The sequence below is a fragment of the Gilbertella persicaria genome (assembly GCF_025201335.1).
Source record: "Gilbertella persicaria strain CBS 190.32 chromosome Unknown B0P05scaffold_28, whole genome shotgun sequence".
Classification (NCBI taxonomy): Eukaryota; Fungi; Mucoromycota; class Mucoromycetes; order Mucorales; family Choanephoraceae; genus Gilbertella; species Gilbertella persicaria.
The window spans coordinates 307,521-327,156 of NW_026251989.1; the positions used below are offsets into that span (position 1 = coordinate 307,521).

At 37.0% G+C, this 19,636-nt stretch overlaps 9 protein-coding genes across 9 annotated transcripts; 8 read left to right on the forward strand and 1 right to left on the reverse strand.

The window, feature by feature from the left end:
• Nucleotides 1-362: 362 nt before the first annotated feature.
• Nucleotides 363-2,095, forward strand: B0P05DRAFT_598007 (major facilitator superfamily domain-containing protein; the record flags this gene model as incomplete). Its single annotated transcript, XM_051583164.1, has 5 exons — nt 363-926; nt 989-1,569; nt 1,704-1,842; nt 1,889-2,026; nt 2,091-2,095. The coding sequence occupies exons 1-5, from the start codon at nt 518-520 to the stop codon at nt 2,093-2,095; spliced, it is 1,272 nt and encodes a 423-aa protein (XP_051433417.1). The 5' UTR covers nt 363-517.
• Nucleotides 2,096-2,881: 786 nt separating this feature from the next.
• On the forward strand, nt 2,882-4,014 carry B0P05DRAFT_548232 (uncharacterized protein). The gene is made up of 2 exons (XM_051579005.1): nt 2,882-3,054; nt 3,105-4,014. Exons 1-2 carry the CDS (start codon nt 2,894-2,896, stop codon nt 3,547-3,549), a joined length of 606 nt encoding a protein of 201 aa, XP_051433418.1. The 5' UTR covers nt 2,882-2,893; the 3' UTR covers nt 3,550-4,014.
• Nucleotide 4,015: 1 nt separating this feature from the next.
• Nucleotides 4,016-5,350, forward strand: B0P05DRAFT_548235 (uncharacterized protein). The gene is made up of 3 exons (XM_051579006.1): nt 4,016-4,162; nt 4,213-4,404; nt 4,452-5,350. Exons 1-3 carry the CDS (start codon nt 4,082-4,084, stop codon nt 5,295-5,297), a joined length of 1,119 nt encoding a protein of 372 aa, XP_051433419.1. The 5' UTR covers nt 4,016-4,081; the 3' UTR covers nt 5,298-5,350.
• Nucleotides 5,351-8,744: 3,394 nt separating this feature from the next.
• B0P05DRAFT_548242 (elongator complex protein 3) lies at nt 8,745-10,926 on the forward strand. The gene is made up of 7 exons (XM_051579007.1): nt 8,745-8,782; nt 8,875-8,888; nt 8,945-9,169; nt 9,227-9,297; nt 9,349-9,636; nt 9,691-10,691; nt 10,751-10,926. Exons 1-7 carry the CDS (start codon nt 8,761-8,763, stop codon nt 10,774-10,776), a joined length of 1,647 nt encoding a protein of 548 aa, XP_051433420.1. The 5' UTR covers nt 8,745-8,760; the 3' UTR covers nt 10,777-10,926.
• B0P05DRAFT_548246 (uncharacterized protein) lies at nt 10,910-11,825 on the reverse strand. The gene has a single exon (XM_051579008.1). The coding sequence runs from the start codon at nt 11,609-11,611 to the stop codon at nt 11,156-11,158; it is 456 nt and encodes a 151-aa protein (XP_051433421.1). The 5' UTR covers nt 11,612-11,825; the 3' UTR covers nt 10,910-11,155.
• On the forward strand, nt 11,820-13,602 carry B0P05DRAFT_548247 (uncharacterized protein). The gene is made up of 4 exons (XM_051579009.1): nt 11,820-12,395; nt 12,460-12,510; nt 12,559-12,634; nt 12,687-13,602. The coding sequence occupies exons 1-4, from the start codon at nt 12,315-12,317 to the stop codon at nt 13,535-13,537; spliced, it is 1,059 nt and encodes a 352-aa protein (XP_051433422.1). The 5' UTR covers nt 11,820-12,314; the 3' UTR covers nt 13,538-13,602.
• Nucleotides 13,603-13,777: 175 nt separating this feature from the next.
• Nucleotides 13,778-14,695, forward strand: B0P05DRAFT_548257 (uncharacterized protein). Its single transcript, XM_051579010.1, has 8 exons — nt 13,778-13,873; nt 13,931-13,960; nt 14,013-14,033; nt 14,080-14,128; nt 14,180-14,197; nt 14,248-14,299; nt 14,350-14,428; nt 14,476-14,695. Exons 1-8 carry the CDS (start codon nt 13,796-13,798, stop codon nt 14,566-14,568), a joined length of 420 nt encoding a protein of 139 aa, XP_051433423.1. The 5' UTR covers nt 13,778-13,795; the 3' UTR covers nt 14,569-14,695.
• Nucleotides 14,696-14,720: 25 nt separating this feature from the next.
• Nucleotides 14,721-16,472, forward strand: B0P05DRAFT_617681 (hexokinase-domain-containing protein; the record flags this gene model as incomplete). Its single annotated transcript, XM_051583416.1, has 3 exons — nt 14,721-14,925; nt 14,975-15,391; nt 15,438-16,472. The coding sequence occupies 3 exons, from the start codon at nt 14,721-14,723 to the stop codon at nt 16,070-16,072; spliced, it is 1,257 nt and encodes a 418-aa protein (XP_051433424.1). The 3' UTR covers nt 16,073-16,472.
• On the forward strand, nt 16,288-19,419 carry B0P05DRAFT_548263 (Cullin). The gene is made up of 7 exons (XM_051579011.1): nt 16,288-16,801; nt 16,847-17,522; nt 17,583-18,046; nt 18,108-18,360; nt 18,430-18,527; nt 18,575-18,918; nt 18,971-19,419. The coding sequence occupies exons 1-7, from the start codon at nt 16,787-16,789 to the stop codon at nt 19,266-19,268; spliced, it is 2,148 nt and encodes a 715-aa protein (XP_051433425.1). The 5' UTR covers nt 16,288-16,786; the 3' UTR covers nt 19,269-19,419.
• Nucleotides 19,420-19,636: the final 217 nt, after the last annotated feature.

A 19,636-nucleotide genomic window follows, 5' to 3' on the forward strand; every position in this document is an offset into this window, starting at 1 on the left:
AAAATTTCACAATGCGTAAAAGACCATATTTGTATTTTGAACATTCTAGATTCTAAATAAAGTTTTAACTTTAGAAGTTATTTTTTGAATTTTGTAGTAATATTAGGGCTTTTTCTCTCTCTCTCTCTCTCTCTCTCTCTCTCTATCTGTCTTTGTTTTGTTGAACTCTTCTCAATAACTCAATTGACTTTATTACGTATTGTAGCACTGTTCCTCAAAAAGAGAAAGCGAAACAAATGATAGAGTTGAGTTTGTTGCCTGGTTCAAAATTGAATCAAACTACATTTTTATGATGTTTCTATAAATTCTTCTTTTAGATCAATTCATATTAAACCCTTTAAAATAAATATAAAAAATGCGTTGGCATTTATTGTTTTTCAACTGACAGCATATATCTTACCAATACCAAGCTTATTTTATAATGTAGTACAATGTATGCATATAGCTCCTTGCTATACGTACGCGATAAATGTTATCTTTCTTTTCTCCTCTTTTCTTCTTTTGACTACTCTTTCTTATGGCATACCTTGTTTTACCCAAACTGCTCTATGTCTCTCTGTATTCGATGTATGGCTCAGCAATAGCCTATTTGACACTATTTTACAGTCAAGTACTACATTTAAGTTTTCGTCAAATCGGACTTCTTTTAGCAATTGCCCCATTTGTCCAGGTAGTTGCGTGTCCTTTCTGGGCAGTTTTGGTAGAGAAATATCCAAAGTCGCGCAGTTTAGTTGTAGGTATGTTAGCAATGATTGGAGGCTCAGGCATCCTGCTGCTTTACTTTTTGCCGGAATGGACACAAGATAATCGTTCATTTATGATGGTCTTGATCTGTGCATTTATGCTTGCCTTCTTTGTTGGTCCCATTTGTGCCTTGGTAGACAGTTCGGTCCTCAAATTATTAAGAAACAGAAAAACACTTTATGGTAAGCACAGCAAAAAAAAAAAAAAAAAAAAAAAAAAAAAAAAGGAAATTAAGAAAATATAGGCAATCAACGACTTTGGGGATATATCTCTCACAGTGTGTTTACGATGTTAGTTGGGATCCTCATTTTGAAATATGGGATTTATGTCTCTTTTGGTATTTTTTTTGTGGGGCTAGTGATATTCGTGATATTATCTGTGTTTACTCATATGACAACAACATACAATGAGCCTTTGTTAGGCAGAAACATGACTGGGAAACCAAGTGACAGGTATGATTCAGTCCTATATTCCACTTCTTCTTTGGCCATGGACGCACAAATAGAGGCCAACAACGAATTACATACATCAGGTGCCATTCCTCCTTTAGGTTTAGTGTTATCCTATATCCCAACAAACGATACCTGTCTGTCCTCTCTGGGAATGGTACATCAAGCAAACCAATTACCAGAAAAATCCATATTAAAAACAATCCTTGTTTATACGTTCATGATTTCTATTTTCCTTTATGGCTTGGCACATGCAATGATAAACCAATTTTTGTTCCTCTTGCTGAGCGACTTTGGCTTGAACCCGTGTCTGATAGGGTTGACGGGACCAATAGGTGGCTTGGCTGAACTGATTACTTTTTGGCTTTCTAGAGAGGTATGTTCAAAACAAAATGGTAGTATAGTAATGAGACACAATACTAACTCTTTATATGATTCGGCATATGAACAACATATGCGCATAACAAAAACAACAACAACAACAACAACTAAAATAAATTATTTTTATAGCTATTTGATAAATACAGTGTCACTTTTCTTATGACCATGGCCTACTTGTCATTTATATTTCGCGCTATAGTATACACGTGCCTAAGTTCATATGAAACTAAATCGATCGTCGCTGCTTTAATACTCCAGCTTTTGAACGGTAAGTTTATTCCGGACCTGAAGTACACTTAGCCTCCTAAAAATAGGTTTCGTATATGCCTTAGTCTGGTCCACAACTATGTTTGAAATGGACGTTTTTTTTCCTGCAAATCAAAAAGAAGTAGCTCAAGGTATCTCGGCAATCTTGTTTTCTGGCATAAGCTATGGTATAGCCTCTGTACTGGGTGGGTTTATTTATGATATCTATGGTCCTCTTAAATTGTTCCAGATATCTGCATTTATTTGTAGCGTGAGTCTTATTGTGTTCTTGTCTGGAAGAAGACCGATTTCATAAGAAAAATTGTAGCACTCCTTTACCTCCTCTGATCAAATATTCTCCGACTTCAAAACTAATAAAGAAAGTGTCCGATCAAGAATAAGAACATGCAGCTTCTAATGCATTGAGTAATCTTCTTTTTTTAGGAATATCTCTTGTTACAGCACTCAATTTCTATTTTCGTTTGTTTTAAAGAACATTGGCGGTTATTGTAGTAGCGAATCCACAGCTGTTTATTCGGCGATGTCTAACCAAAAAGGTTAATTTTCTTCTTGTTTCCCATACATCTTCTAGGCCACCAAAGTAATAAAAGAGAAGCGGAATAGGTAAATACAGGCTTGATTGGACTGCGCTTCCCTTTTTTGATTTGACATATCAGCCTTCTTGTGATTTCCCCCTTCCCCTAAAAAGAACTTTCACAAAAAAGGGTAAATTTTGGAGAAGCTAAAAGAAATTCTCACTCTGTCTTTTTTTATAAAGAGACAAGAATAAACAAATATTCAAAGAGCGGTAATAACATTTGCATATGCAGATCGATCACTTTAAGCCTCCCCCCTTTTGTTTTTATCAAATGGAATTTTATTCTTGTATCATCGTATATATAGACTTTTTTGTGTTCACCAATCCCCCCACTTCTGTTCTGTTCTTAGTTTCTTTTTATTCTTTTGTCTCCCCTAGTTTTTTTCGAATTCTTTATTAGTATAAATAGGTAGGACTTTTTCCACTTTCTCTTTTTTCTCTCACTTGTTTTTTTTTTTTTTTTTTTTGCTCAATTATGTCTTCCAATATTTTATCTAGTCTTCCTTCAGACAAAAAATACATTGACGACCGAAAGATATACAACTGTGATAAATGTCAGAAATATTTTACTCGGCCCAGCGCATTGCAAACACATATGTATACCCACACAGGGGAAAAACCTCATGTATGCGATATGTAAGTCTTATGAAAAATCATTCTTTGCATGATACTAATTGAGTTTCAAGGCCTGGATGCGGTAGGCGTTTCGCCGTCGTCAGTAATTTGAGAAGGCATTTAAGGGTTCATAAACCTTCACATATACGACGCCAATTGACTGCTCAGGAGAGACGTGTATGCGTTGAAAAACTTATCCAGAAAACTGGTGGCGTAAATGAAAATTTTAGTACCCAACTCGACTCTTCCTATGTATCACCGTATTATATCATCTCTCCATATTCCTATTCTGCCTCTTCCGATTCTTCGTGCTCCTCCGGTTCTCCTTCTCCTACCTTATCGCCTGTCATGGAAAACACTACCTATCGCTCTATAAAGCCTAAAGAAGCTCGCCCATTACGCTTAACAGTGAAATATTTGCTGACTAACAATGCACCATCATTACCACCTACGCATCGCGTGTTGAACCCAAAGCCTCGACCAGCCTGTTTATCAGTAAAAAGCTTGTTAAATTAGTACATAGCCACAAGACACTTATGAAAAAAAATCATACAAATTCATTCTTTAGCAAGCAACCATGGACTCAAATGAAATTCTATCCTTATAATGTATATGCCGATTGTAAATGTCTCTGGTACGTTTTCTCTTATTATTACTATTATTATCTATTCAGCAACAAGGTTGCTCGTTTTTTTTTCCCTTGTCTTACATACACACACACACACACACATACGCACACAACATATATATACAGAGAGACAAAAAAAAAAGATAAAGGGAGATACACTCCCATACGTACATATATGTATATATCACATATTCCCCCAGTATTCCCGTTATTCTAAACATAAAAGAAAACTATAATTTGTTTTACAAAAAAAAGAAAGAAGAAAAGCAAATTTAATCTTTATATTTATGCAACCAGAGCTATAATTTATCGTATCCTTACGACACTTTAATTAAGCCAATGAAAATTAAGTGAGGCCTTTCTTTTTTCTTGTTGACACACGCATTTCATTTACAATTTTTTTTTCCTTGTACAAATAAAATGGCTGAGCGCTTTGGCTTGTTTCATACTATGACGATAACTCCAAGAACTTTTCCTCTTATGAGCTTGTTCGACGTTGAGGTAATCTCAACACACTTGCCCTCATGGCGATGCCAAACTCATTTCAATAGGGCACCGAACTCGATATAAACACATTAACTCAGAAATATCATTTAATTCTCATTACGCTAAAAAACACAGTCTGTCCCGCATGCCCACAGTTGCTCAAGCTATTAAATCTATACGGCTTGGACCCCCATACCAATCAGTGGATTGATACATTTACTAATCAAGAATATCAAATCGATCCTGTTCGAAAAAAGGTTAGATGTGGGCAACACGCAAAATGAAAACTAAATTCTATTTAAAGTTTTTTAGGCTTCTTTTAAAGTATGACACATATTTTATTATTCTTTGTCCTGGCACGAATGCAGAAGTGCAGCAAGTACAACGCAAAACGCCGTTTTTGGATTACCCGTTTGTATCCACAGACGGAGGTGCAAATGCGTTAGTAAAAGCACTCAAAGTCCAACTGTCGGAAGAAGAATTTATGCCCGCTATGCTACGAGTAAGCCCTCATACACTCTCTGTAAACTCTGTTTATATCGGTCGTGGCCCCGGACAATACTTTGAGAACTATTTGTTGAAGCATTTGGTCGAGTTACGATACAAACAAGAAATAGCAGGGATTACCGCAGTCAAACAAGCAAATGAAGCAATCAATTTGCTTAAGCGAAGAGAAACCAAATGTCAAGAAGGAAAGCTCGTCAGTACTTTCCTGAGTCTGTCTCCTAACGCGATTCAAAAAACAGTTCCTCATCATCCCAATGATATACCGATAAATACATCTGGTTTAAACAATCTACCCCGAGAACTCCTAGAAGCTATCTTTTATTCATTTGAGAACGATATACCATCCTTAGTCAATATTTCAGGTACATGTCGTCTCTTTTACAGTGCTATCTGTAACGTCATAATACAGCGTCTTAGGGCCCAGATAGCCTCATTGATCCCGGCACTACCAAAACTTGGCGGAAATGTGGTTTGGGAGGAAATGGAAATTGCCAACATCGGTCTCGATCGATGGCCATCCTCACACCCAGAAGGAGTCCCTTTCAATAAAATTGCAAGACTTACATGTAATTTAGAAGACTCACTTGCTCAAATCAATCAATGGACTCGATATTGGAATCCACGTCGAATGAGGTCAAAATGAGGCTCATTTCCTAAAAAAAATAAACAGTCATTTTTTTTTTATAGTTTAAGCGATTTCTCACAAGAAACTAGCATTTCTGCATTAAGTGTTTGAGGTAGCACTAATATACCAAATGACAATAATAATTGTAATGTTGGTACATGTTTTTTTCTTTGTGAAAAAAAACAGCTTTTATGCGCCATTGAAAATTAGACTTTTGAGATTTCTGCTAGAATTCATAAAACAAAGTTTGTTTTGTCAGTAGTTCTATATAAAAATGAGATGGAATTGACTACAAATAACTATCTAAAGAACACAGAATCGACCGTATTTGTACCATAAGGTAAACTCTATTTTAACAATCTCGATAACGACTCTTTCTCAAACAGAACATGCTGCACATTTGCGATTCTCCTCCTCATAGTGCTGTAAATTTAACTATATACATCGATCTACAGCCTATGAATTCCAATTTATATCTTAAATCTTTTTTGGAAACATAAATATGTCCATGTATTTACTAAAAAAAAAAGAGCTTCAATGTGTTTCTCCTCCTTCTATCTTTAATTAGATAGGCGTGAATGCATGTTTTTTGTCGATTTGTAATCCTTGTACAAACAAAACATTTCGCAAATTGGTCATCGGTGGTTCTCTATTAAGAAATTTGTCCATCATATCAAATTAGCTTAAAAGTCAATTTGTTTGTGTGCCTGAATTTACCCCCTAATTCTTATTACACGACGTGAAAATAGCACATATACAGACAAAGACAACAATTTCAGACTAAGCAAATGGTGATAAGGTTGACGAGCTCTGTATTACTATTTCAGACTGCTTTTTTTTTTCATGAATTCTGTAGTATCACAAGCGGAAATCAATCTTTATTTTTGTTTTGATTTTTTTGCCATTAAAAAAAATATGCACATTTTTCCTTAATCAAAAGAATTCGATGTTTAGTCATGCGGCATTTTTTTCCATTGCCCTTCTTGTCTAACAAGGAATATTCTATTATCAGAAAAGCCTATCACGAAAAAAGATCTCGCATCTGTATATTTTCTATTTCTTTACTTATTTAATACACATCCTTAAATGTTAGAAAAAAAAAGCTTAAGGTAAACAAGGTTCTTTGGTTCTTGTGTGTAATGTACATTTACCCTGTTACCCTACCCTTGGGTCTAAAGTACCTCCAAAAGACTATATTTAGCTATACACTACAATGACTAAATATAGGCTGCTGACTTATTTATTTGTTTGTTTTACCTGAAAAAGATGACAAGAGAACCTCCAAGTAGCATTGCTAGAAAAGTAAAACCTCTCGAGAAAAATACATACTCATCAAAAGAATAATATTGCCACTGAACAGTTAAGCTGAAAGAAAAGAAAAAGACGCTGTAGAACAGATAAATTGTATAGATAAGGTGAGAGTATATAATGTTCTTTTTCAGAAGAGAAGTACAAACAAACCAAGTATTTTAGCCAGCAAATGAAACAGAACACTATGAGAATTCCCTTAGGGAGTACCTAAAACAAGGTTTTGATTATTTGTCAATAAGCAGCAAATTAGCTGCTAGCCTTTTGTAGATGCTTTAATTGCATCAAAAGATGGCTTAGGATTTTTGTAAACATCATGAAAATCCCATCACCTTTTATTACTAAAACTAAAAAAGTACAATCGTGCTTGAATTTAATGACGTAGTTGGTTGGGTCCAAACTATATTATTAATTCCAGGTCTTGATATGATTAAAATTGCTGTCTAAAGTACTAGCTATAAAAGAGCGACATGGACAAATACAAATCTACGAATCTATATAATTATGTATCTTCTGCTTCTGTTTTAGTGATCGTAGTCACAACTTTAGTTTGAACTATATATCGATGGCAATATACCCAGTTCAAAAATGTGCAATATCCTTAATATGGCTTGCTAAATTAAGAGTGCATTGTATTAAGAAGAACTTACTCATTATCTAACGTATACACAAACATCATTAAGAATGCTTCTTTTCGATTCTGCATATTTTTTATAGCATCTGATTGACCAACATAGCTTTAACTTTGCTTTTTTCTTCTAGGCTGTGAACTTCAACTAAATAATTGTAGCGATTCGCTGTCAACAAAATTCAATTCATCAGGTCCACCAGATACACCAGACACGATGGATCAAGTGTGTTTCAACAAGATGCTTTGCTCCAATAAACAGCTTGGTATCACAATATTTATGTATGTAACAGAGACACCAGGAGAATATCATGAAGATGCCAGGAAGATGCCAGGAAGATGCCAGGAAGATGCCAGGAAGATGCCAGGAAGATAAATGCTTCAGCGGTAAAGAAATCTTCAACCCATACAGATCTTTGTCTCCCTTTTTTTTTTCCTAGGCATATGAAGGTACGGTAAAGCCTGTTTGCACGCGCATAGATACGCTAGATACGCTAGATACGCTAGATACCCAACGCGATGTTTGCTAACATCTAGGGTATCTTTGGAGTTGATTTGGACAAAGGGCATTACTCATGGAAATATTGAACTTGACGACTCTTTAAGCTTCTTTTTGACGCTACAAGATGAAAAATGAAGCTACCAACAATCTTAGATACTCAAAATGTGCGTCAAAGGCTATCATTTTTGGTAAATGTGCTTGATTGCTAATTGTACTATGAAAATAACGAGATATAAGCAAAAAAAAAACCCTTGTAGACACTTTTGCTGAGAACTACATAAAGACGCAGTTATCTGGCTTTGGTGCGGTGACAAAAGTTATAGTTATTTGCATTGAAAGTCTATTGGTACAAAGAGCGCAGCAAGCTTACTGCCAAAATATTGAGGAAAGAGGCAAAAGTGTCTACAAGTTTTTTTTTTTTTTTTTTTTTTTTTTTTTTTTTTTTTTTTTTTGGTGAAGTAGTACCTGAATCTAGTAATAAAGTGGGTTGAATCCAAGCTGTATCACGAAATACAGTATTGCTTCATCCAGGTAGAACATTGTAAGCTTCTAACTCAATGATTTTCCTTCAATGTTAGACTGATGAACTATTACATTAAAGAGAGTCTTGAATTGAAGTTCTTGAATTTGGTGCTGCTTTATCATGGATGATGAACAGACAATAAAGCTTCTATGCTCTCTCTCTTATTTAAAAAGGCGTTCACCTATAGCGCCAAATCATACTATTTAAAATAAAGCTACATCTGTCCGCCAAAGACACATGATTTATGCTTCATCCCAAAGCTTCGTCATGGTTTGTAGCCTAGAATTCAATTAAGCTGTTTGTCATTCAAAGCAACCTTATAATATTCACTAATAAAAACCAGATAACTCCCCTTCCCCCCTCCTTCAAACGACAATGCATACTTCATACAAAGTATGGTTTACTGATGGATTCGTGCTCGGATTTAGCATTCATTGGATGCTTTATAGCAGTCACAGTCTATATAAAAAAATTTGATTTTCAAAAAGCCTTTCTTTACTTGCAAAAAAAATAGTTGATCATGTCAAGCAAAAATAAAAAAGGTAAGCGATTTTTTTTTGAACTGGCAAGAAAAAAAAAACAATGTGTTTCTCACCATGTATCTACTTCTTTCTTTTCTCTCTCTTTGTTTTAGGAGGACCTTCTCAGGTACAAAAAAAAAGTGATGGTTATTTTGCATGCAGAAGAACTAAATGATGACATAGGCTGAACTCTTGGTCAAAACATGCTCAGAAATTGTAGCTGAACTTGTAGCAGCTGTAGAGGCAGGAAAAGACGTTAATTTGAACGGCGTGAAGAACAGAGCAGCTCGTAGAAACAAGTTGCAACATCAACCCAAGCTTGTAGAAATTATTGCTGCGATCCCAGAACAGCATAAAGCAGCTCTACTTCCTAAATTAAAAGCAAAGCCAGTTCGTACGGCTTCTGGTGTAAGTATAGCGAGAATATGAATCGAGACACTCTTTATTGATATTTGGCGGGATTAGATTGCTGTTGTGGCTGTTATGTGTAAACCTCATCGATGTCCTCATATTGCAATGACAGGAAACATTTGTGTGTAAGTCATGATTTCTGCACTCTCAAGACACACGACTAAGCATGGCTATAGATACTGTCCTGGTGGTCCTGATTCTGATTTTGAATATTCAACACAATCTTATACAGGTTATGAACCCACATCTATGCGTGCCATTCGTGCTCGATACGACCCCTATGAACAATCCCGAGGCCGTGTTGATCAGCTTAGAAGTTTAGGTCACAGCGTAGATAAAGTAGAATACATTATTATGGGTGGTACATTCATGTCATTAGCAGAAGATTATCGAAACTGGTTTATTCAAAACCTGCATGACGCTCTTTCTGGCCACACAAGTAATAATTTGGATGAAGCTGTTAGGTAAGATAGAACAAGCCTTAGAACTAGCGTGAATAACATGTATCGTTTGATTAGATACTCTCAACAAAGCCAAACGAAATGTATTGGTATCACTATTGAAACACGTCCTGACTACTGTCTAAAGCCTCATTTGAGTCAAATGCTTCGCTATGGTTGTACGCGTTTAGAAGTAGGTGTTCAGAGTGTGTATGAAGATGTTGCCAGAGATACAAACCGTGGACACACTGTCAAGGCTGTGACAGAATGTTTCCAGATGGCTAAAGATGCTGGTTTCAAGGTTGTTTCCCATATGATGCCTGATTTGCCCAACGTAGGCATGGAAAGAGATATTGAGCAATTCAAAGAATACTTTGAGAACCCTGCCTTTAGATCAGACGGTCTCAAGATTTACCCTACACTTGTCATTCGTGGTACAGGCCTTTATGAGTTATGGCGAACCAAGCGTTATCAAAACTACACGCCGAATGCTCTTGTTGATCTGGTTGCTCGTATTTTGGCTATTGTTCCTCCATGGACACGTATTTACCGTGTACAACGTGATATCCCTATGCCTTTAGTCTCTTCTGGTGTTGAGCATGGTAATCTGCGTGAATTGGCACTGAACCGTATGAAGGATTTAGGTACTGAGTGCCGTGATGTGCGTACGCGTGAAGTGGGTATTACTGAAATCCATCAAAAGATTAAGCCTGATCAAGTTGAATTAATTCGTCGTGACTATGTGGCCAATGGTGGTTGGGAAACTTTCTTGTCTTATGAAGATCCTCACCAAGATATTCTTGTGGGTCTGCTGCGTCTTAGAAAGTGTTCTTCTCAAGCATTTAGACCTGAATTGACTGCTGGTCCTACTTCTATCGTAAGAGAGTTACACGTCTATGGTTCTGTTGTGCCTATGCATGACCGAGATCCTACCAAATTCCAACACCAAGGTTTTGGTACTCTCTTGATGGAAGAAGCTGCTCGTATTGCCAAAGAAGAACATGGTAGTGTCAAATTAAGTGTCATTTCTGGTGTTGGTGTAAGAGACTATTATGCTAAACTCGGCTATGAATTGGATGGTATGTGCAAGATAATAACAGGGGGGGGGGTTTTTATACTCATATTTTTTTTTCTCTAGGTCCTTACATGTCAAAGATGCTTTAAGCTATCTCTTTTTTTATATATATATATATATACAAGTCTATTTAAAAATGTAAATACTCTATAAATCTGTCTTAACCAAATCATGACGGATGCGTTATGCAAATAAGGACTTTTATTCACTCATTAAATCTTCGAGTTTATCAAATAGACTCATCATGACATTAGCAGTTTTGGCAGACATACTTTCTTGAGGAGCCATGTTCTTTTGCTTCTTAAAAGCATCGCCTATTTCTCTGAGTTCCTTGTCTTCAACATATTCCTTTAACATAGGCAATATCTTTTGTTCCTCTGTTTCAATATGACGGAATGCAGCTTCCATAGCAGTTTCGAACTTGGTATCAAAAACAAAGTCTTCTTTCATATTGACATAACAAAGTCCCTACAATAAATCACGCAAATACTGATGCTCAGATAGACTTCTTTCGTATGTTTGTTTGCCTACATCACCAGGGATACGGTCCTTTAATGATAGATAGACTACCATTTGTTCGCATTCATCATGTATGACTAAGACTCTGACAATACGGTTGCGAAGCTTTTGTTTTTCTTCTTTATTATAACATGCTTTATAGTCTTCATATAAAGATCTGGCTTCATGATGGTCAATGATAATCAAGTCTGTGACAAGAGGATGTTGCTCAGAGAATTCTTCATCTTCTTTAGTGTCTTCTTGAGGGCTAAAAGTAATTTGAAAAGTAGGTTCTTTAGCTTCTTTTGTATCAGAAGAGGCTTCTGCAACAATAGAAGTGGATGCTTGTTCTTCTTTTATAGTAGCAGGAGGATCCAAAGCTGTCGAATCCTTGTTTGATTTGCTAGCAGAAAGTAAATCAGTCATGGTTCTTATCACATAAATAGACAATACATCCTTTTCTTCTTCTTTTTACTCAATAATGACATTGGATTGATGTCATGGTGAGATCGTCTTTCTCTCTCTCTCTCTCTCTCTAAATCAATAAGTCTGCATGATAGACATGTCAAATCCAATGAATCTGATGACGTGTTGAATACTCAACACCACCTGTTGTTGGGTACACAAGAAAGGCTTTTTTTTCCCCCTTTTTTTTTTTTCTTATTTGTTCCAGACTGGTTTTATAGCAACACGCTCGCCCCCTTTTTTCTCTCTCCTCTCTCTCTCTCTTTCTCTTTTCATATTCTTTTGTAAAGCGTCTTCTTTATACCCAGCCTATGACCCATTTACAGTTGTATAGCGGATTCACAAAAAGTGGGGAAGATAAGCAAACCAAATCAATGACGACAGAACCAGATACATCCAGTCCACCCGACGGTGTTCAAGGTTGGTTACTGAATGTACATACCTATAGGGACCCTGAGACCATCGAGCACGTATCTACGATTGTAGATGCTGATAATAACAGGTAACTGTTGTTAGGTGACGTTTCTCTCTCTCTCTTTCTCCTTACCTTGTTCTTAGTATACCTGTAGCCCCTCGAAAGTTAAAAAACGGTCGACCCGAGTCGATCGCATCAGAAGACAGTGTCAATTTGGATGAACTCATCAATGCCAACTTTACAACAGACATGGACGATGAAACTGATCTACCTGACTTGGCCGATTTAGACTTGGATGACTCTACTGATGACTTTTGGAAGTTAGATGCCGTAAGTGATGCTGTTTTTTTTCTTTTTCTCTCTCTTATGATGATGTTTAACACGCGCCATAAAGACAGAATCACTGGGTCACCTGGATACTAGTTTTCATGAATTCATGTCCAAGGCAAGTACATTAGATATAAGAAACAAGGTGATTGATGTATGTATCTAGTCTAATGTGGATAACTATGATCTGAATTGGAGTCCTACAGATACAAAGACACATCCTATCAAGACTTCATTACCAGGTAAATCACACAAGGAAACAAAAACAAAGCTCATGACATGCTCTCTGTCTAGCCACACCTTCTTCCGATGTGGCTTCCAGGTATATAAGATCAGGCAGTGTCAGTAGTGAGAACAGTCTGAATTCACAATCCACTATCACCCAATATGCAAAATACGGTCTCACACCCGTGACTTACCCGTCTGAATCGTCTTCTACATCATCTCGGTCATTAAGCAGACTCAGCAACTACTCGACTGCCTCATCCAACACGACATCAGGTATTCCTCACCCACGTACAAACTCATCGAATCATCATCCGACGAATGTTGGGATACCTACACCGAGTCGATCCTATACCTTACGAGAAAACACATCGTCTCATCTCTTGACCAAAAAGACAGGCACCACACAACCACGTACGCAACTTGCCAAACGCGCTTCACATATCCCAGCACCTGCCTCATACTCGCCTCCTTCTCCTCAACGGACCATTTCTTCCTCTTCAACCGGAAGTAAGCTGCTTCACCCACGTCTCCCCACCTCCTCACAAAATCAACAGAAAAGAATACCCCAGCGTGCAAGCCACATACCCACTGTTAGAGAATCGATACATCGTCCAGGCTCACCTCTTCATAACACCTCTGGGAGGGCTTCGGCTACACCGTCTCGAATAGGCATACGAAGTCCTACACCTGGTGGTCCTCGCAACAGTTTGTTTAATACGACAACCACATCCACATCATCTTCACAGACAGGTCGATCTGTGACACCTACTTCTTCGTCTCGTTTAGATCAAAAGAGAAGTATGACGCCTATGGGCTCAAGACCAAGTGGCCTTCGACCCCCAGGCACTGTTACCAATGGTGGTTCTAATGTGAGAAGTGCAAGTCGTATTGGTTTATTTAAAAAGACGACTTCATAATCTATTCATAATCTATTCATAATACATATATGATCAAATAAAACAAATGTGGTGTTTTCAAAAAAGTTATTTCCTAGAATAGAAGCTTGTACATGTTTTAAAACGGAATAAGGAGAGGTAGAAAGACGCGACACTTTCAAAGTAATCTACTCTAGAATGATGATAGTTTGTACTACACTTTGAATCTAATAAACACACTAAATTTCTATTTTTTCCCCCTCTCTTTTCTTCTTCTTTTTACTATTCTCTTGCGTCATTATGTTTCCTAGTGAAAAGTACTTTTATATTCAATCTCGAAAAAGTGGTCTTGTTTTATCTTGCGATGGTCAGGAAGAAGTATGTATTATATTAGGAAATCTATACCGTTTATCGATCCATCTTTCCTTTTAATAGACAGGATCAAAACTTGTCATCAGACCCAAGGTACGAGAAGGGTATGTGAAACATGTATGCTTAAAACTTTTTTTTTTTTTAGGCTGAGGATGATGAATCTCAAGTAAGCACAGTGTTGTACTACAACTTGTTGATTATTCTCTATTTAGCTTTGGAAATATGAACATGGTTTCTTGGTCTGTAAAAAGACACTGCTTGGTAAAAAAAAAAAAAAAAAAAAATCATGAGCTCATCTTTTTAAATCTGTAGTCATGGATATTGCAGGAGGTTAAAATATCACTACAATGTATCACATGCTTAATTTTTTATTCTGATAGGTGATTTAAAGGTGGATTCTAAAGTATTACAATATAACCGCAAAAAGACCATGTAATCATAAAACAAATGATAATACCATGTATTCATCCTATACTACTTAGGACACATAACCAACGATGGGGAATGCGTGATCACTTTATTTATGCTGTTGCAGACCCAAGACTTGTGTTGAATGCAAAGGTAATAAGACTCAGTATCAAATAGTTAGATTGACCATCATATCATAGGAAGAAGAAGGTTCTAATATTGTGGTCTCTACTCGTATCTTGGAAGACAATGACCATCAACAATGGGATATTGAAGTATATCAAGAAGAATAATTCCCAAGTACACAGTGAACTGTGCACATACTTTTTTACATTTTGTAGAACCAAGATGATTTTTATTTTTATTTTTTTCCCTGTTTAATAAATTAAAAAAGAGAATTCTCTTTTTTTTTTCTCTTTCTTTTTCTCTTTTTCTATATAACACGATGAGTCAAAGACAGTCAGTACCTCTTGTTGAGCTAAGGCATAGTACACAAGGTCAAATAGACGCTGTTAAAGAACTCGAACAACTCTTTTGTCTTGACAAGTCTACCTTGCTTAAAGTAGTCGAGTCCTTTCGACGTGAACTTGTGGCAGGTTTAGCAGACGACCGATCGAGCGATCTCAACATGATTCCCACCTATGTCACAGGTACACTTTATTTCAACAACAATCCTTATTCACTCACATTTAAATTTAGGTTACCCGACAGGCGATGAAAAAGGAACCTACCTTGCATTAGAAATAGCTGGTATGGACATTTATGCCTGTCAAGTCAAATTAAAAGGCGACAATGGCAAATTGGCCATCAACCAATATCAGTATAAAATACCTCAAGATTTAGCCAGCGGGGATGATTTTGCAGTGTTGATTGACTATGTGGTGGAATGTATATCTGATTTCTTGATGCGAGTGGGAACACAAGATTTGTTTGTCTATCCAATGGCTGTCTCATTTGGGTTTGCTATCAAACAGACACGCTTAGACACAGGGCGTATCTTGTCATTGGGTTATGGTTTCAGTTACCCAAATGGTGTGGGTGTTGATATTGTCGAGTTAATGCATGAACGTATTCGTATCAAGGGGCTGCCTATCAAGATTGTTGCCATCGCGAATGGTAAGTGTCACATCATGGGGGGGATCATAGACTCACTGTTGCTCAGACTCTGTCTGTACTTTACTTGCTCATGCTTATCAACACCCAACAACGCGACTAGGCATTGTCCATAGTCTTGGTACCAATTGTGCCTATTACGAACCAGTAAAGAATGTAACCAAGCTTAAAGATCAAAGTGTGACACGAGATACTGATATGATTATGAATACAGAGTGGTGTAATTTCGGTTCATCACGACGTACTTTGCCATGTACCTGGTTTGACAGGAAATTAGCGCGAGAGTCTATCAATCCTCAGTTTCATGTGTTTGAAAAGATGACCACTGGCATTTTCTTGGGTGAATTGGTCCGTAATATCCTGATCTATCTTGTGGACCGAGACATCTTGTTTCGTGGTGAGTCCTCAGAGATTTTGAATACGGCTCATAGTTTCGATACGAGTTACATGTATGTCTGTGAGGCGGATGATACAGACACTTTAGAAGATACACGTATTGTGTTGGAGGACATGCTAGACTTATCAAAAACCTCAGTGGGTGATCGTGAAGTAGTAAAAAAGGTCTGTGAGTTAGTGGGTACTCGTGCAGCAGCATTGGTAGGTGCTTCTATTGCTGCTATTGTACAACATATGACAGAGAAAGGCATTGGTATGAATGAAGAAGGTTATGCTATCTGTAAGTGACATATATATATATATATACGTAAAGATCAAAAGGGGCTTTTATTGAATTTGTTACAGCTATTAGTGGTAGTATATATGAAGACTATCCTTCTTTTCATCCCCGTGTCTGTAAGACCCTAAAAGACTTGATTCCCGAAGAGATTGCTATGAAACTCTCGGTTGGTGTTGTCAAACATTCTCGTATTGTGGGTGCAGCCATTGTGGCAATGATGGCCGAGAAAATTGCTGCTATGCAATCCTAAACTTACTTTTATACACTTATCTTATTTTTTTTTTTTTAATTCTTTTAACGCTTAATACCTCCTCTCTCTCTTTTTTTATTGGAATGTTTATATATAAAATCGAATTGCATACGGCTAAATTAGGTGCCGATGCACATGAATTGTAATGCATTGTATTATTGTTTTTTTTTCTTCTCTTTTCTTTATACCATCATGACTTTGAAACGAAAAGCAATTGACTTTGACCAACACTTTGGACAACTTATTGATATGCTCAATGGTGTCTTTTCATTCTCTTCTAAACAACAACAGATTAAGGGAATGACAATGTACCAGTATCCTTTTTTAAATATATATCAACACGCCTAAATTTCCGTCTATATTATGACTTAACTCTTTTGTTAGAATTGTCTATGACTTGTGTATTGCTATACCAAGGCCTTTTACAGATAGAGTATTTTTAGGTATTGCTGAATATATCGACAGACATACGATGAACGAGTGCAAAGTAAGTCTTGCTTCACTCTATATGTTATTTATATTGTCGTCATAGGCGATGTTAGCCAATGATGATATTGTTACTTCATATGCTAGAGCATTTGAACGGTTTGCTTTAGCATCAGAATACATTTCAAGAGGCTGTTGCTATCTTGACCGTGTCAATACCTCCAATTATGCCAATAGTCACCGCAACAACAACAACAATACCATGACTCCACAGAGTTTAGCCAGCCATATAAAGTACAAAAAACAAAACATAGAGGCACTTGCTTTGTCTTTATGGAAATCCAATGTGTTGTTTACAATACGTGATCGATATCAAAACAAGCTGTTCTATCAGGTATTTGAATTGATTCGACAGGACCGTGATGGAGACGATTCACCTCACAGCACCATCAAATCGGTGGTGACTTCCCTTGTTCAAGTCAATGCGTTCACAGAGCAACCCCTACAGCTCTACATTGAAGAGTTCGAACGACCTTATTTAGTGCATACAAAGCGATACTATGAAGCAGAAGCCGCTCGTGAAATAGCAGCCGGCAGTATCAGTCATTTTATGCAGAAAGCAAATGAACGCCTTCAACAAGAAATCATGCGTAATAACCACTATTGCCATTCGACATCGCATTCTCGCATTGTCAAGGAATTTGAAGCTCAGTATATCGCAGCGTATCAGGGTCGAATCATAGACGAATTCGAGACCATGTTGAAAGAAGAGCAATTCCAAGGTATGGAAAAAAACACACACGCACATATACATACAGTGTTTGGTCTGATATAATAGATAGACTGTACATTGGCCTATACGCTCTTGAGTCGTATTCCTGATGGTCTTAGGCCTCTACTTGATATTTATGAAACGTATGTGTCTAGGCTGGGAAAAGAAATCGTGTCTCGATTAGGCTCTAGTATTTCAAAAAACCCACAGTCTTATGTGGACCAGTTATTGGCCTTGCATCAGAAATACTATCAAGTAAATCAACAAGTCTTTTCTTCTGACTCTTTGTTTACTGCTGCTGTAGACAAGGCATTCAGAACCATTGTCAATGAGAACTGGAGTGTGAATGCATCTTCTAATGGAGCAGAGACATTGGCTCGATACTGTGATATGATGCTCAAAAAGAATGCAGGCAAAAAAGATGTTGGATCACATACAGCAGCAGCAGCAACAGCAGGAGTCAAAAGAAAAGGATTAAAGAAGCGTGTGATGGATATGGATGAAGGAGACCAAGAACAAAAACTCATGAAAATGGTAAGCAGATAACAAGAGAGAGAGAGAGAGAGAGAAAGCATAATAGCTTATGGTGATTTAGATTACATTGTTCAAGTATGTCGATGACAAGGACGTATTTCAAAAATTCTATTCACGAATGTTGGCTAAGCGTCTTATTTATGGTGCTTCCTCTTCAGAAGAGTTGGAAATGAACATGATTAATCGTCTGAAAGAGATTTGTGGTGTAGAATACACGAGCAAGTTAAACAAGATGTTTACAGACATGTCTTTAAGCAGTGATCTCAATACTAAATTCAAGAATTATATCAAAGAAAAGTCTTTGACTGGACAAGGTAAACAATTGAGCGCCTAAAAGTGTGCTTGTTTTCCTTTTTTTTTTCTTTTAACTCACAAGTGTTTAGTGAATATGGATATCTTGGTCTTAACTGCTGGTGCTTGGCCATTGAATCAAAAAGAAGAAACAGGTCAAGATACCAACAAGATACAAATTCCTTCTGTGGTAAGCCATCTTATGCCTGTAAGTTTATTTTCTCTAATATGTACTAGTTGGAAAACAACATTTCTTCCTTTGAAAGCTTTTATAATAACCAATACAACGGAAGACGTCTATTGTGGCAATGGAACCTTACTCGAGGCGAAATCAGAATCACAAATCTGGACAGAAACTATGAACTTCAAGTGAGCCTATACCAAATGGTCATTTTACTCTTGTTCAATCAAACGGGTATCTCTCATATTCATATCCATGATATCATGACAGAGTCAGGTTTAAGATTGCAAGATACCATGCGTAGCTTGAAGCCTCTTGTCGACATACAGCTGTTACAGACACTGGACGGTGAACCATTATCAGAAACAAGTCAAATTCAAGTCAATACATCATTTACAAGGTACTGTATAGTTGATGGCTCTTACTGGCTACTGACTTTTTTTTTTTTCAAGTAAACGTACCAAAATCAAAGTGACCGCATCCTCTACACAGAATGAATCTCAACAAGAAAGTCAAGCAGCAAGAAAATCAGTAGATGAAGACCGTCGTATGTATTTACAAGCTGCTATTGTTCGCATCATGAAATCAAGACAGGTCTTGCCTCATGTTCAATTAGTGCAAGAAATATTTGATCAAGCCAATTCAAGATTTTCTCCTTCGGTTATCATGGTCAAGAAATGCATTGAACAATTGTTGGAAAAGCAGTTTATTGCTCGACAAGAAAGAGACACATATGTTTATGTTGCATAATAAATCTTTTTTTTTCTTAATGTTGTTATTAAAGACAAAACTAAAAGCATCATTCATTGATAAAAGCAAATCTTTATTAAATAATGTCAGTCTTTAGTTTCACTTCATAGAGAAGTTACTCACAGGAGTAGCCACGAGAAGGCAACTGACTCGTACTCCCTCACTTCCTTCACTGACACCTTCCCAGGCCCGCGATACACTGGGGAATGCCAGATCATTAAAGAAGGATCCCAACAACTCCCAGCAACTACCCTTCTTCCCGCTGCAGACCAACGCCTATATACCCCGTACCTTACTCTCGGGGCAGTAAGATAAGAAAGTAAATCATCGGCTATAACAGGCCAACAACGATCAGGATCGAACACTGA

What these genes read in the sequence shown, in the direction of transcription:
- B0P05DRAFT_548232 (XM_051579005.1), top strand. Translation starts at nt 2,894, where the DNA reads ATGTCTTCCAATATTTTATCTAGTCTTCCTTCAGACAAAAAATACATT. An exon ending in AAACCTCATGTATGCGATAT is followed by an intron (nt 3,055 to 3,104) that starts GTAAGTCTTATG and finishes TTGAGTTTCAAG; the next exon opens with GCCTGGATGCGGTAGGCGTT.
- B0P05DRAFT_548235 (XM_051579006.1), top strand. Translation starts at nt 4,082, where the DNA reads ATGGCTGAGCGCTTTGGCTTGTTTCATACTATGACGATAACTCCAAGA. An exon ending in TGAGCTTGTTCGACGTTGAG is followed by an intron (nt 4,163 to 4,212) that starts GTAATCTCAACA and finishes TCATTTCAATAG; the next exon opens with GGCACCGAACTCGATATAAA. An exon ending in TCGATCCTGTTCGAAAAAAG is followed by an intron (nt 4,405 to 4,451) that starts GTTAGATGTGGG and finishes TTCTATTTAAAG; the next exon opens with TTTTTTAGGCTTCTTTTAAA.
- B0P05DRAFT_548242 (XM_051579007.1), top strand. Translation starts at nt 8,761, where the DNA reads ATGTCAAGCAAAAATAAAAAAG. An exon ending in CAGTTCGTACGGCTTCTGGT is followed by an intron (nt 9,170 to 9,226) that starts GTAAGTATAGCG and finishes TGGCGGGATTAG; the next exon opens with ATTGCTGTTGTGGCTGTTAT. An exon ending in ATGACAGGAAACATTTGTGT is followed by an intron (nt 9,298 to 9,348) that starts GTAAGTCATGAT and finishes GCATGGCTATAG; the next exon opens with ATACTGTCCTGGTGGTCCTG.
- B0P05DRAFT_548246 (XM_051579008.1), bottom strand. Translation starts at nt 11,611, where the DNA reads ATGACTGATTTACTTTCTGCTAGCAAATCAAACAAGGATTCGACAGCT.
- B0P05DRAFT_548247 (XM_051579009.1), top strand. Translation starts at nt 12,315, where the DNA reads ATGGACGATGAAACTGATCTACCTGACTTGGCCGATTTAGACTTGGAT. An exon ending in TTCATGAATTCATGTCCAAG is followed by an intron (nt 12,511 to 12,558) that starts GCAAGTACATTA and finishes GTATGTATCTAG; the next exon opens with TCTAATGTGGATAACTATGA. An exon ending in TATCAAGACTTCATTACCAG is followed by an intron (nt 12,635 to 12,686) that starts GTAAATCACACA and finishes CTCTCTGTCTAG; the next exon opens with CCACACCTTCTTCCGATGTG.
- B0P05DRAFT_548257 (XM_051579010.1), top strand. Translation starts at nt 13,796, where the DNA reads ATGTTTCCTAGTGAAAAGTACTTTTATATTCAATCTCGAAAAAGTGGT. An exon ending in AACTTGTCATCAGACCCAAG is followed by an intron (nt 13,961 to 14,012) that starts GTACGAGAAGGG and finishes TTTTTTTTTTAG; the next exon opens with GCTGAGGATGATGAATCTCA. An exon ending in GACTTGTGTTGAATGCAAAG is followed by an intron (nt 14,429 to 14,475) that starts GTAATAAGACTC and finishes ATCATATCATAG; the next exon opens with GAAGAAGAAGGTTCTAATAT.
- B0P05DRAFT_548263 (XM_051579011.1), top strand. An exon ending in AAAGTCTTTGACTGGACAAG is followed by an intron (nt 18,361 to 18,429) that starts GTAAACAATTGA and finishes ACAAGTGTTTAG; the next exon opens with TGAATATGGATATCTTGGTC. An exon ending in GTCAATACATCATTTACAAG is followed by an intron (nt 18,919 to 18,970) that starts GTACTGTATAGT and finishes TTTTTTTTCAAG; the next exon opens with TAAACGTACCAAAATCAAAG.